The sequence below is a fragment of the Chiloscyllium plagiosum genome, unplaced genomic scaffold, assembly GCF_037043375.1.
Source record: "Chiloscyllium plagiosum isolate Xiang-an unplaced genomic scaffold, Cpla_swu_hap1 HiC_scaffold_11, whole genome shotgun sequence".
Lineage (NCBI taxonomy): Eukaryota > Metazoa > Chordata > Chondrichthyes > Orectolobiformes > Hemiscylliidae > Chiloscyllium > Chiloscyllium plagiosum.
In genome coordinates this window covers 82,923,091-82,937,505 of record NW_028270149.1, presented here as the reverse complement: position 1 = coordinate 82,937,505, position 14,415 = coordinate 82,923,091, and the positions used below count along the sequence as shown (strand labels likewise).

General features: G+C 43.9%; 1 protein-coding gene across 1 annotated transcript in view; it reads right to left on the bottom strand.

The window, feature by feature from the left end:
- Positions 1-12,986, bottom strand: part of LOC122557468 (uncharacterized) — a 210,461-nt gene extending 197,475 nt beyond the window's left edge. The window contains exon 1 of the mRNA XM_087991810.1: positions 12,905-12,986. Within this exon, the coding sequence (XP_087847936.1) occupies positions 12,905-12,986 (82 nt within the window). The remainder of the gene's footprint in view (positions 1-12,904) is intronic.
- Positions 12,987-14,415: the final 1,429 nt, after the last annotated feature.

The following is a 14,415-nucleotide window of genomic DNA, read 5'->3' as shown; positions in this document are numbered from 1 at the left end:
CTAGCTTGCCCACCCTTTGATTTATTTAGGCCTTTAAGTGACCAGTTATTGCCCACTTACTGGCACCATGTCACCTCTACTTCTATAATATACTGGTGAGAGTGAGAATGGGAAGGGCTTATCTGAAACAGATTTTTTAATGTGATGAGATGTGCCTTTAAGACAGAGTTGCACAGTCCCGTTTCTGCTGGAGAGAGGTATTGCCAACCTGCTGCCAAGGAGTCTGCTCCACAGAGTCAATACCTCTGCTTTTTTTTCAAATTAGACAAAAGAAGCATGAATGGGTAGACTGCAGCTCACACAGACCCAGGGTTTTAGCATTGCTTTCAGTTGTTGAAGCTGAAGCTGCGATAGATACTGATAGATAGCTGATAGGAAGCAGAGGGTAATAGTGGAAGGATGCTTGTCGGATGTGGAGGCCTGACACTAGTGAGTTGCCTGAGGAGTCGGTGCTGGGCCCATTATCGATGTCAACAATCTGGATGAGAATGTACAAGGCATGATTAGTGAGTTTGCTGATGACAGTAAATTAGGCAGTAGCGTGAAAAATGAGGAAGGTTATCAGAAATTGCACCAGGACATTGAACGGAAGTGGATCGAGAAACAGCAAATGGAGTTCAATGTAGATAAGTGTGAGGTTTTTCATTTTGGAAAGTCAAATCAAGGGAGGAGTTTCATGGTGAATGGTAGGGCCTTATGGAGTGCAGTGGAACAGAGGGACCTTGGAGTTCAGGTGCACGGTTCTCTGAAAGTTCCAGACAAATGCACCAACACTACCACTCTCTTACACACACATACACCAACATTTTGCCTCCCAACCAGACTTCAAAATTTGACTTTCAAACCTCTCATCCTTTTCCCTAGGTTTAGCAATATCCCCTCCAAGAGTCAGGGATTTCCCCAGGTTCCGGTGACCGTGTGTGATCTCAGCTCAGCTTCTTGCACTCCTGGATGCTCCCACGATTGGCACTCAGACTGTTAGACAACTCTCGCTGGCAGGAGAGAGAACCAATAAGCAGTGGAGATTTGTCACCCAAAATGCTTAGGCTGCCCACAGTATACCGTCGCTGCTGGCTAGTCTTTTAATTTGGTCAGTTGTTGTCTGACTGATGTTGCTTCGGGGCTGATGGTGAGCTGTATATCCCCATCCAAAATCCAATCCATACCCTCAGTATCCTCTGCAACACGACTGTCAGCATCATAGGGTTAACTTCTACGGGGACTTTCTCACTCAAAATCATACCTTTGACAAGAAAGCAGAATAATTATTATAAGGGTTAACCTTATCCTGGCTTCAGCCATGTAGACCACAGTCCTGTTCAGTCTCACTCTATGGAGATTGACTCACATTGTTCCTGCATCGAGAGTGTGGTGCTGGAAAAGTAAGCAGGTCAGGCAGCATCTGAGTCACTGTTTGAATGAAGGGCTCATGCGAAAAACGTCGATTCTCCTGCTCCTCGGATGCTGCCTGACCTGCTGTGCTTTTCCAGCACCACACTCTCGACTCTGATCTCAAGCATCTGCAGTCCTCACTTTCTTCCACATTGTTCCAGTGTCTTGCTGCTATGCCAGATTGAGCCAGCTGGTGGCAGCGTATACTCACTCATTCAGGAGAGTTACTTAAAAGCTGAAACCCTTGGAGAAATGGTGTAGGTGTGCCTGCATTTTTGAGAAAGAAACAGAGTTAACGTTTTTGAACTACAATTGTTAGCTTCTTTTGTTATTATTCTATTTCGTCTGCCAAGTTTATTTTTGCACTCTGTAGACATTTGTAGGAACTGTCAGGAGCCATTCAGGTTCAAGCAGGCAGGGACAGAGGGAATGGGGCAAAACAGCACTGCAAAGATTGGAACATGCTTGAATATATATTTTCCACTTGTTTATGTTCCAATTGCTTCCCTTTCTCAGGTGTGCCAAGGTTATTTGCCTGTATTTATATTATTTCATTGAGTCATGGAAATGTTAGAGCAATAAAAGGGTCCCTTTGGCCCATCAAACATCCATTCATTCTGATGCCATTTTCCAGCACTTGGTCCCATAGCCTTGTATGCAACAACAACAATTTTGATAGGCCTAAGTGATTAAAATGAACATATAAAGTCAGGAGCCTGTTTAAACTGTTCAGACTGTCCACGAATGAGGATGCCTTGGGTCAATGTCAAAATGTGGCATGTTGAATTTGTCTTGCTTGGTTACTGTTTTAAACCAGAGAATCCCTCCAGTGCGGAAAGAGGCCATTCAGCCCATTGACTCTGCCCTGACCCTCTGAAGAGCATCCCACCCAGTGCTAGCCCCCTGACCTATTTTCCATATTTCCTATGGCTAGCCTGCACACGACAGGATGGCCAACCCACCCTAAGCTGCACATCTTCTGTCCTGTAGGAGAAAACTGGAGCACCCAATGGAAACCCACAGAGACACAGGGAGAACGTGCAAACTCCACACAGACTGTCGCCCGAGGCTGGAATCAAACCTGTGTCCCTGGCCCTGTGAGGGAGCAGTGCTAACCACTGAGCCACCGTGCTGCCCATCAACATGAGGATTGTCTGCGATCTTTGGTGTCACAGTGAAGATTTTTGTTACTTCACAGATCGGTATGGTGTGAAGATCTGTGCACACCAGCGAAACTATCATTCCTAGGCCACTCAGTTTGACAAAGTGGAAAGTTCCTACTGTCCATCCAGAAGAACAACACTGACATTTGGTAGGAACAATGCCAGGCCACGGAATCTTTAATCCATTATCTATGAGCCTGTCCTGCCACCACATTGTGTCATTTGTTTGCTTACATCTCATCTAACATGTCATACTCATACGTGTGTTAATGTTGGCCCACAGTTTGCACTGTGCAATGTTATCTTGGTTGCAGTGAATGCTTCAGCTCTTCAGTCTGGTGCGTCCACTGACTGCAGGATTAGAATCTGAAAGCTGTTTTTCGGCTAGCTCCCGAATTGCATTCACATGCTTGCATGTGTAAGGGTGTAATTTTGGGAACATTCTTTAGACTGAATATTGACTGAACTCTTTTCATGTGTCGATGCAATTTGTGCAGCATCTTGGGCTTCTCCTGATGATTAAACTTTCGGCACATTTTTGTTCAGTGCCTCTTTGTAGCACAGAGCTTGTATGCAATGGAGAATGCTGTACAGTCTTTCTGTCAATGGGTAAGCTGCAGCCCATGCATGACTTGGATGCTTTATTAACAATATTTACTGTTACTATCATTGTTGTGCAGCAAGAGCTTGAACACAGTCCTATCCTGCAACTGTAGCTTTGAATCGTCATCTCTCTTCCAAAAGTGTGTCAATAATGTATCGGTAAGTGTTGTCTTAGAGGGATTTTTTGTAATCCCTTAAGAGATGTTGAAGCTGTTATCAATTCAATGAGTCTTCCATGCAGTGCTTCTTCACTGAAGTCAATGTTAAACTCAATGTTTTTTTGTCGCCATTTGCCAACAAACTGGTCACTTGGTTGCTGCCAGTCAGTGGTTGGCACTGCTGCCTCACAGCGCCAGAGTCCCAGGTCTGATTCCACTTTTGGGTGACTAACTGTGTAGAATTTGCACATTCTCCCCATGTCTGTGTGGGTTTCCTCTGGGTGCTCCGGTTTCCTCCCACAGTCCAAAGATGTGCAGGTTAGATGGATTGTCCATAGTGTCCAGGGATGTGCAGGCTAGGTGGGTTAGCCATGAGAAATGTGAAGTTATTGGGATAGGGTAGATCTGGGTGGGATGCACTTGGAAAGCACAGCGTGGACTCGATGGGTCAAATGGCCTGCTTCCACGCTGTAGGGATTCTGTGAAGATAAATATGAGCCTGTGAGCTCCCAGTTTATCCTAACCTTGAGCTGATCCTCTATGAGCCTAACCATCTTTACCAGATCCCTCCAGTCATCCGCAGGGATCTGTGCTGGGACTGCAGCTTTTTACAATATATGTTAATGATATAGAAGATGGTATCAGCAATAACATTAGCAAATTTGCTGATGATACAAAGCTGGGTGGCAGGGTGAAATGTGATGAGGATATTAAGAGAGTACAGGGTGACCTGGACAAGTTAGGTGAGTGGACAGATGCATGGCAGATGCAGTTTAATGTGGATAAATGTATGGTTATCCACTTTGGTGGCAAGAACAGGAAGGCAGACTACTACCTCAATGGAATCAATTTATGTAAAGGGGCAGTACAGAGAGATCTGGGTGTTCTTGTACACCAGTCAATGAAGGCAAGCATGCAGGTACAGCAGGTAGTGAAGAAGGCTAACAGCATGCTGGCCTTCATAACAAGAGGAATTGAGTATAGAAGCAAAGAGGTGCTTCTGCAGCTGTACAGGGCCCTGGTGAGACCACACCTGGAGTACTGTGTGCAGTTCTGGTCTCCAAATTTGAGGAAAGACATTCTGGCTATTGAGGGAGTGCAACGTAGGTTCACGAGGTCAATTCCTGGAATGGCGGGATTACCTTACACTGAAAGACTGAAGTGACTGGGCTTGTATACCCTTGAGTTTAGAAGACTGAGAGGGGATCTGATTGAGACGTATAAGATTATGAAAGGATTGGACACTCTGGCAGCAGGAAACATGTTTCCGCTGATGGGTGAGTGCCGAACCAGAGGACACAGTTTAAAAATACGGGGTAGACCATTTAGGACAGAGATGAGGAGAAACTTCTTCACCCAGAGAGTGGTGGCTGTGTGGAATACCTTGCCCCAGAGGGCAGGGGAGGCCCAGTCTCTGGATTCATTTAAGAAAGAGTTGGATAGAGCTCTCAAAGATAGTAGAATCAAGGGTTATGGAGATAAGGCAGGAAGAAGATACTGATTAGGAATGATCAGCCATGATCATATTGAATGGCGGTGCAGGCTCGAAGGGCTGAATGGCCTACTCCTGCACCTATTGTCTATTGTCTATTGTCATTGTTGGAGAAACTTGAGGAATAAGTCAATGAAATGAAGCATCATCCTTTTTGTGAATAATTGAACTATACTAAAAGGTCAATAGCAACTAATGTTTAGAGTTTTTCCTCTACTGTGGCTTGGAGGCTGGATACTTGCTGTATCATCAGGTCTGCTGTAGGATTTCAGAATGGTTTCCAAGCTGAAAAGCATTGTGTTGCTTTATTGGACGGCTGTGGTTACTGCTTTTTTCTTCTCACTTTATGAGGTGAGTGCTTGGGCGTTGCTGGTTCAGTTGCCTGGACAGCAGGTTTGTAATGCAGATGGATACAAACTGCGTGGGTTCAATTCCTGCCCATTATCCTTCCTATAATGTGGTCACCGGAACTGCACAAAATACTCCAGCGGTGGAGTATTTTTCAGCAGTGAAAATTCATGTGTAGTATTCAAATTCATCATTATATTCCTACTTTTGTATTCTATACCTCGGTCAACATATTCCATATGACTTATTTACAACATTATCTTCCTAGTACTGTTACCTTTAGGGACCTGTGCACTTGCACATCAAGATCTCTCACTTCATCTACCCCTGTCAGTATATTCCTATTTATTGTGTATTCCTTTTGACTGCTTGACCTCTCCAAATGCATTATTTAAATGATCAGAGTTGAACTCCATCTGCCAGTTTCCAGCCCACACCACCAACCCATCCATAGCATTTTGGAGTTTTCAGCTATCCTCCACATATCCACTACACAGCCACACACCATCCACTACACATACGTTGAGCTATTTTTTCAAAAATATATCCACATCGCTTTCCTCTAAGCCTACCATAAATTTAAACAACTCCCTACTGATTTGGAGTTAGATAGATATTTCCTCACAAAAATTTCCATTACAGTCATGATCAAGTCTTTATTTGTTCCAGCCTGTTAAACCGGGATTAACTTTCTTGATCCATTTCTCCCTCTCATATTTTTCTCTTTGCACATCTAGTTGCAGCTTCCTCAATGCTCTTCCTTCCTCCTTCTCTGTTATTTTGTTTGCCTGAAATCCTGGCTCTATACTTTCCAAATTAATCTGTGCCAGTGGATTCTTGTCTTCTTCAAATTCTATTCATCTTTCTATCCTTGCACAGCAACCTTCAAACTGCTACCCAGTCACTTCAGAATTTCAAGTCTCCTAGCTTGTGGTCTAGTGTTGAACTTCATATGGTCCCCCACACTCTGCTGTTACGGATTGGAAAATCTCTTTAAAACTCGCAATCCATTGGGCTCTTGTGTTTCAGTGGCAGTGTCCCTACCCCTGAACCAAGAGATCTAGGTTCAAGTCCCACCTGCTCCAGAACATTTCTGAACAGGTTGATGAGGAAAGAAAAAAGGTTAAATGTTTTAAAACTCATAATCCATCCCGGCTTCCATATAAACTCACTTGCAGATTTGACCTTTATAGCGAGTTTTGAGAAGATTTGTAGCTCAGGTTAAGGTTTTGGATGTAGGTTTGCTCGCTGAGCTGCAAGATTCATTTCCAGACGTTTCCAGACCTAGAAGCATGGCATTCCAACCAGAACTCTATCAACAAACACATCGAGTTAGACCCCATCTACCACCCCCTGAGAAAAGGAACAGGAAGTGACTTCACCACAGGAAATAACATCACCAACCCAAAGAAACCCAAACATATAAATAGAAAGCAGAAATTTTCAGCATTGCTTTTATGAGGCCCACTGAAGATGTTACCTAGTAAGGTAACGAAATTTCTGGAATGGATCTTTATAATTAACATGTTCAAAAATACAAAATTCCTGACAGTGATAAACCCTAACATGTGACATCTCATTAAGCAAATCATTGTCTTTACGGGTATAATTGTTAACTGTGCTTAATTATCTCTTCTAATAAGTAGTTTTTTTAAAAGAATTTGAAGTGCCCTTCCTATAAACTTTAACTAAAAGGAGTCCAGGCTTTCAAAATGAATCTACTTATATATATATATATATATATATATATAAAAAGAACGTGGATGCTGTAAATCAGAAACAGAAACAGAAATTGCTGGAAAAGCTCAGCAGGTCTGGCAGTCTCTGTGGAGAGAAATCATAATTAACGCTTCAGGTCCAGTGATCCTTCCTCAGAACACGTCTGAGGATCACTAGACCGGAAACGTTAACCTTCATTTCTCTTCACAGATGCTGCTTGTCCTGCTGAGCTTTTCCAGCAATTTCTGTTTTTGAATGAGATTAGATAATCTTTTCAACACAAGTCCACAGAAAATAAAAGAATGGAAGCACCATAATAGTAGGTGCAGTAGATAAAGGAGAATTGTCAAAAAAAGATCATCAATCTTTTACTAATAATGGAGAAGGCCTAAGCTAATGTTTTTCTTTCCTTTATTATCTCGTGGACTATGGGCAGCTTTGGAGATGCCAACATTTATTCCCCATTGTTAATTTCCCTTCAGTGAGTAGGTTGCTAGACTAATGCAAAGGCAATCAACAGTCAATCACATTCAGAGTCACATATTAGCCAGACAAAGTAAGGAGGACAGGTTTCTTCTCAAAAGGTCATGAGTAAACCAGGTGGCTCCTTAAAGCAATTGGTGGTTGTTTCATGGTCACCTTTACTTTCAATCCCAAATCATTTTTAATATCTGAACCTAAATTCTATCCGTGTCCCCAATGCCCCTGGATTCCTAGTCCAGTGACATTACCACAACACCACGCTCTCCTCATCCTCTTGTGCTGAAGTGCCGGTTCCTGCTCCTACCTTTATGGCTTTTATCAGTAGCAAGTGAAATCAGGGTTATTAGGAGTAAACTTAAGGATTGCTTGTACAGTAACTCAACAGTCAGCACTCGTTTCAAGCTGGTGAGAATCCAGAAAAAACACTCCAAGTGGCCTGCTAATCAAAGTGCTAGATTTCTAAACACAATGATGAGAAATTCTTCATAAACAGCCACTAAAGCAATTGGGAGTTGCTCTACAGAGTACTTCCAGTTGTATCCCCACTGTTTATAATTCACACTAGCCTTTCGACGTACTTGCAGGAGCTGAGATTCTATCCTCTATGAACAAGTCTTCGGTGAGTGTCTCACGTAAAAACAAGAAGCTTGCATCATGAATGTCTACTAACATTGTACTCAAACATGGATACCGAGACTTTCTCGGGGCTTGGAGACAGAAACTACAAAATCTTTTCGCAGGGCGTAGTCCAGTAGGTCCAGGGCAAATGGATACTGGATGCAAGTCAGGCTTCCAATTGGAATGACCCGTGGGAGGGCTTTGTGACCGATGTGGTCAGGCCCCGTTCATGCTGGCTGGGCCTGTCGTCATTGTTTTCTCATTGTGCTGCTTCGTGGCAGCACCTCGTTTGGGAATTAGTGAGATCTAGCTGGGCGCTGTCAGGCCTTGAAAAGGACGGATGGAAGCATTGGGAGTCAAAGTGGATCAGCAGAACAAACAAGCATTGCTGTGTACATAGCAGCTGGGAGATGAAACAGTGAAAGCCTTTGATGCTCAAGACCTGTGTCTTATTAGATGACTAGTATGTAGGCCAGAGCTATGTATGTCCTGATTTAGGAACATAGTAAAGGAGGAGACCCTTCAGCCCCTCAAACCCATTCCATACCTAATTTGATTGAGGCTGATTTGTACATCAAAATCCATTGACGAGCCTTTAGTCCATAAACTCTTTACACATACCCAGCAATGATTATTTGAGATCAACCTTGGGAGTTTCAATTGTCCCCCAGTCTTACTAACTATCTGGGGATAGCAAGGGATGGCAGGGAGAGAATTTCAGATTTCCACCATCTCCTCCACAAAAAAGTAATTCCTAGATTTTACTGACCTTTGAGGTTTGTGTTCACTTGTTCTTGATTCACCTACATTTCCCTGCATCGATACGATCAAATCCCTGACTTTGCTGAGGATCTGCTAAATATCAATGGGATTGATCATCCTCCACCCTGAACCAAGAACCGTTTGTGGTAAAGTTGAGGAACAAGCATTGGCAGCATGGAGAGAGAATTGTGTAGTGTACAAAATACCATGCAAGCACTGCACAAAACACTATATAGGACAAACAGGAAGACAGCTAACGATCCGCATCCATGAACACCAACTAGCCACGAAACGACACGACCAGCTATCCCTAGTAGCCACACACGCAGACGACAAGTAACATGAATTCGACTGGGACAACACTACCATTATAGGGCAAGCCAAACAAAGAACAGCCAGGGAATTCCTAGAAGCAGGGCACTCATCCACAAACTCCATCAACAAACACATCGACCTGGACCCAATATACCGGCCACTACAGCGGACAGCTGAAACTGACAACCGGAAGCGGCAGGGACAGGCCACTATAAATGCCGGAGGAAACACCACAGAAGCGCTTCACAGGAGGCTCCCAAGCACTGATGATGTCACCTAGACAGGGGACGAAACGTTTGCAACAAAAACTTCCAGCTCGGCGAACAGAACCACAGCAGAGAGAATTGGAACCTAAACTGCATCATTAGGCCCCCATCACCTCAATCCATCTCCTCTCGACATCCGCCCCAGCCACTATCTGAATAGGGATGGGTCATTCTTTGAGGGGCTGGTCAGAGAGAATTGCTCTTATTGCCGATTTTTCTCCCGGTACTGGCTGATCCTTCAGGCTCAGACAAGGAATGGCAATGTGTTCATGGCCCAAGGTATATTTTTAAAATGCAAAGCAGTAGGCCTTGCTCCAGATCGGTCTCTCAATGATTTATGCTCTTCAGAATGTGACAATTCCTGATGGGGGCTATTCTGCTTGTCTGTTCCCATGTCAATCACTGATAGAATGAAATGAAATGAAAATCAAATGTTCCTCCTCTTTCCCTTGATCTCTAAACCAACTGTATTCTCTTCAATTCAGCTGAACAGCATTAGAATTATACTCTCCAGTGTCTCAATTTATTCCCCCAATGGAGATTTGGAGACATTTTTAATGTTTCTATCTGGTAGGAAACAAGTCCATTGTGACTTTTCCACTTCCCTCTCTTTTGCTGTATATGTTCAAAAATCTTAATTGTGAAAAGTGTTTCCCTGGTGTACAACACCGCTCAACATATGACTGCACTGTCCAGATTTTTAATGTAAAACGCCTAAATGGTATGCATTAAAAAAAAAACAACCTGCATTTACATAGCACCTCATCACATGTCTCCAGGATATCTCAAACCTTGCTTGCAATAACTGATACACAGATATACATGGCAGCCATTTTAAACACACATTACCACTCCAGAAACGTCACATTGGTCCATTTAGTTTTGAAGTGGTTTGTGGGAAGAATATGAACTCTGTGATTGAGAGAATTCCTCACTGTTCTTCCAATCATGGAATTGATTTCTTTTGTGCCCCAAATAAAACTGAAATTGCTGGAAAATCTCAGCAGGTCTGACAGCATCTGTGAAGAGAAAGCAGACTTAGCGTTTTGGGACCAGACACCCTTCTTTAGAAGTCACCAGTGAGGATCTCCCCCACCATAGTCTCTCACCTCATAGTGACATCAGACAGCTCAATTCTACCTTCTTCCCAAAATCTACAAACAGGACTGACTGGGCAGACCCATTGTTTCTGCCCATTCCTGCCCCATGAAACTTATTTCTTAGGAACCTAGGAATAGGGGTAGGCCATTCAGCCCCTCAAACCTGCACTCATGGCTGGTCATTGGCCTATTGTCTATCTCAGATTTCAAGTTAACAATTGAATGAGCATTGACCACCATTTGAAAAGGTGAGCTCCAAATCGCCACTATTCCTGCATGGAGGAACGCTTTCTGACATCTCTCCTGAATCGCCTGGCCCTAAATTTTAGACTACGTCACCCCCCCCCGCCACCCGGGTCCTAGACCAGGAAATTGTTTATCTACCCTGTCTTTCCCTGTTAATATCCTGAAAATCTTGATTGGATCGCCCCTTAACCTTCCAAATTCTAGTGAATAAGGGTCTAATTGTCTAATTGCTCCTCATAACTTAAATCCCTGAAGACCTGGTATTATCTTTGAATTCCTGCAATGAACTCCCTCCAGGGCCAAACATCCTTCCCAATATGTGGTGCCGAGATCTGCTCACAGTACTCCAACTGGGGTCGAGCTAGAGTTTTGTGTAACTGTAACAATGTCTGGATCCTTATTATTCCAGCCCTTCAGATATGGAAGCCTACATTCGATCAGCCTGCTAGTCTATTTGACATCAACTGTATTCAACTTTGTGCCTTCTAAAAAATATCCTGATCCAATCTTTTACAATCCAAAGTGGATAATCTCACACTCGGTTATATTAAAATCCACCTGTCACTGGTTTGTCCATTCTCCTAATCTATCAGTATCTGGTTTTAATTTTATCTTGTCTACAATGCTGCCCAATTTTGTCTCATCAGCAAATTTGGATATTTTACTTTTATGGCATTATCCAGGCATTGTGAATAATTGAGGCCCAGCACAGATCCCTCCAAGATATCACCAGTCATATCATAGAATCATACAATCCCTACAGTGTGAAACAGGCCATTTGGCCCAACAAGTCCACACCAACCCTCCGAAGAGTAACCCACCTAGATGAATTCCCCTAACCTATTCCTCTATATTTACCCCTGACTAACCCACCTAGCCTGCACATCCCTGAATTCTATGGGCAATCTAGCATGGCTAATTCACCTAACTTGCACATCTTTGGACAGTGAGAGGAAACTGGAGCACCCGGAGGAAACTCACAGGGAGAAGGTGCAAACTCCACACAGAGAGTTGCCTGAAGCTGGAATTAAACTCGGGTCAATGGTGCTGTGAGGCAGTAGCGCTAACCATTAGGCCACTGTGCTGTCCTACCAATTTGAGTAATTACCCATTTTCCAAGTCTCTGTTTCCTGTCACTCAACCAACTTCCAGTCCATGTCTGGACTTTTCCTTCAATTCCATGGGTTTCCACTTGGCTAACAGTTTCTTGTGGGGGACATTATGTAAAGCCCTTTGGAAGTTAATATAAACAACATCCATTGACTCATCTCTTTCCACCAACTTGGTCATTTCTTCAAAAGAAACTCTTTGAAGTTTGCCAGGTATGATGTACCTTTCATGAATCTATGCTGACTCTCCTTCATTAACTGAAACTTTTCACACTGATCAGTTAGCCTATCCTTGATTGTAGACACCAACAATTGCCCCAAAACAGATGTCAGGCTAACTGGACAGTAAATATCAGGTTTCTCTCTGTCCCCCTTCTTCAAGAGCAGAGTGACATAAGCAACTTTCCAATTCAAAATCCACTGGAGGGAGCTCTGAAAGATTATGGTTAAGGCATCAGCAATGTGCCCTCCAACCTTCTTTATTACCTGTGGATGGAAACTATCAGATCCTGAGGATTTGCCCCATTAATTATCCCATTATTGAAAATTTACTTCAGCTAATTTACTTACAGTCCACACTGTAAGTAATCTAATCTAATCTAATCTAATTTTGTTTTGACCGTGTCCCTGATCCTTTGTTAATTTCTTTGGGACTGCTGGCAAGCTATCCTTCCTACCCAGAAATGGTTTTTTTCTCTCGCTCGTCCAGTTCGTCCCCACTTATATTCACAATTCTTCTGACGTTTTCCATCAGTTTCGGAATTTCCAGTTTGCTGCCTCCAGCTGTCTCCTCTTTACCACGGATGGGCCATCATTTTACACATCTCTCTCCCGTCGGAAATGTCTATGGGCTCTCCACTTCATCCTGGAAAAAAAAACAGAACTGTCCCTATTCAGCACCAGCCTCCTCCACCTGGTCAAGCCCATCCTCATTCTGAACAGCATCTCCTTTAACTCCTCTCACCATTTCTTTGTGGGGTACATGGCACATTACTTGTTCCAGTCCTACTCTGGCCCGCACTCACACCTCTTTCTCCGGTACATCGATGACATCATTGGTCTGCCTCCCTCTCTCATCGTGAATTAAAAACGTTTACCAACTTTGCTCCCACTTCCCACCCCTCTCTCACCTTCATCTGGTGCATCTGAGACTCCTCCCTTCCCTCCCTCGACATCTGTTTCCATTTCTGGGAATAGGCCGGCCACCAACATCCGGTACAAACCCACTGACTCCCACAGTTATCTTGATTATACATCCTCACACCTTGCTTCCTGTAAAGATTCCATTCCATTCTCCCAGTTCCTCTATCTCGGTCGCATCTGTTCTGATTATGCTAACTTCAACAATGGGGCCTCAGTAATGTCAATCTTCTTCCTCAACCAAGGATTTCCTGCCACTGCGGTTAACAGGGCCCTCAACTGTGTCTGAACCATTTCCTGCACTTCGGCCCTCATCCCTTCTCTTCCCTCCCACAACAGCAATAGGGTCTCCCTTGTCCTTATCTACTATCCTATCAGCATCCACATCCAGAGGATTATTAGTCACCATTTTCACCACTTCCAGCAAGATGCCACCACCAGAAACATATTCCACTCTCTGCCCTTGTCAGATCTCCACAGGGACCATTCCCTCTGGGATACCCTCATCCCTTCTTTCTTCACTCCCAACACCACCCACGGCCACCGCCAGCCGCTACCCCCCACCCCCCCCCCCCCCCACCCCATGGCATCTTCCCCTGCATCCACTGAAGGTATAACACCTGCCCATTTACCTCCTCCCTCCTCAGTATCCAAGGTCCCAAACATATCTTCCAGGTGAAGCAGCGCTTTACCTGCACTTCACACAATCTAGTCTACTGCGGTCGCAGTAGTGGTCTCCTTTTCACTGGGGAAGTGAAACATAGATAATGTCACTGCTTCGCAGAACACCTATTTTTTTTTGGTAAAAATGGTTCAAACTTCCAGTTGCCTGCCACTTCAACATGCCACTGTGTTCCCTGGGCAACATCTCTGTCTGAGGCTGACTGTGGTGCTCCAGGGAGGCTCAGTGCAAGCTGGAAGAACAGCACCTCATTTTCTGCTTGGGAACCCTGCAGCCACGTACAGTCAATATCAAATTCAATAACTTCACAGCCTGATTCTATCCATGATTTTTTTTGTTCCCTCATCCTGGTACTGTCATGACATGGGTTGCTTTCAGCACAGACAATCCATTCTCACTTACACTCAGCTCTGACCCTGGCTTACTATTAATAATTCCCTTGTTTGTCTATCCCTTTCCATCTCTCTCTCTCTCTGGCCTCCTCTATTCGTTCACTTCTCCCTCCAACCCATCCTCCCATCTAGACTTCAGCATAAATACCACCTTTTCCTAGCTTCTGATGAAGAGTCCCCACACTAGAAACATTACCTCTGCTTCCTTCCCACAGATGCTGCCAGATCTGTTGAGTTTCTTCAGCAATTTCTGTCCTTGTGTCAGATCGCCAGCATCCACAGGTTTAGTCTGTGCTCAGGGATGTTAGTTTGACTTGTCCAATTTCAATCCTTGAGAAGCACCTTCACATCAATATTTGCCATTCTTCTCTTAGATCAGAAAGGATTTAATGTAGTTCCTATCTTCATTTGCAAATAATTCCAGCCA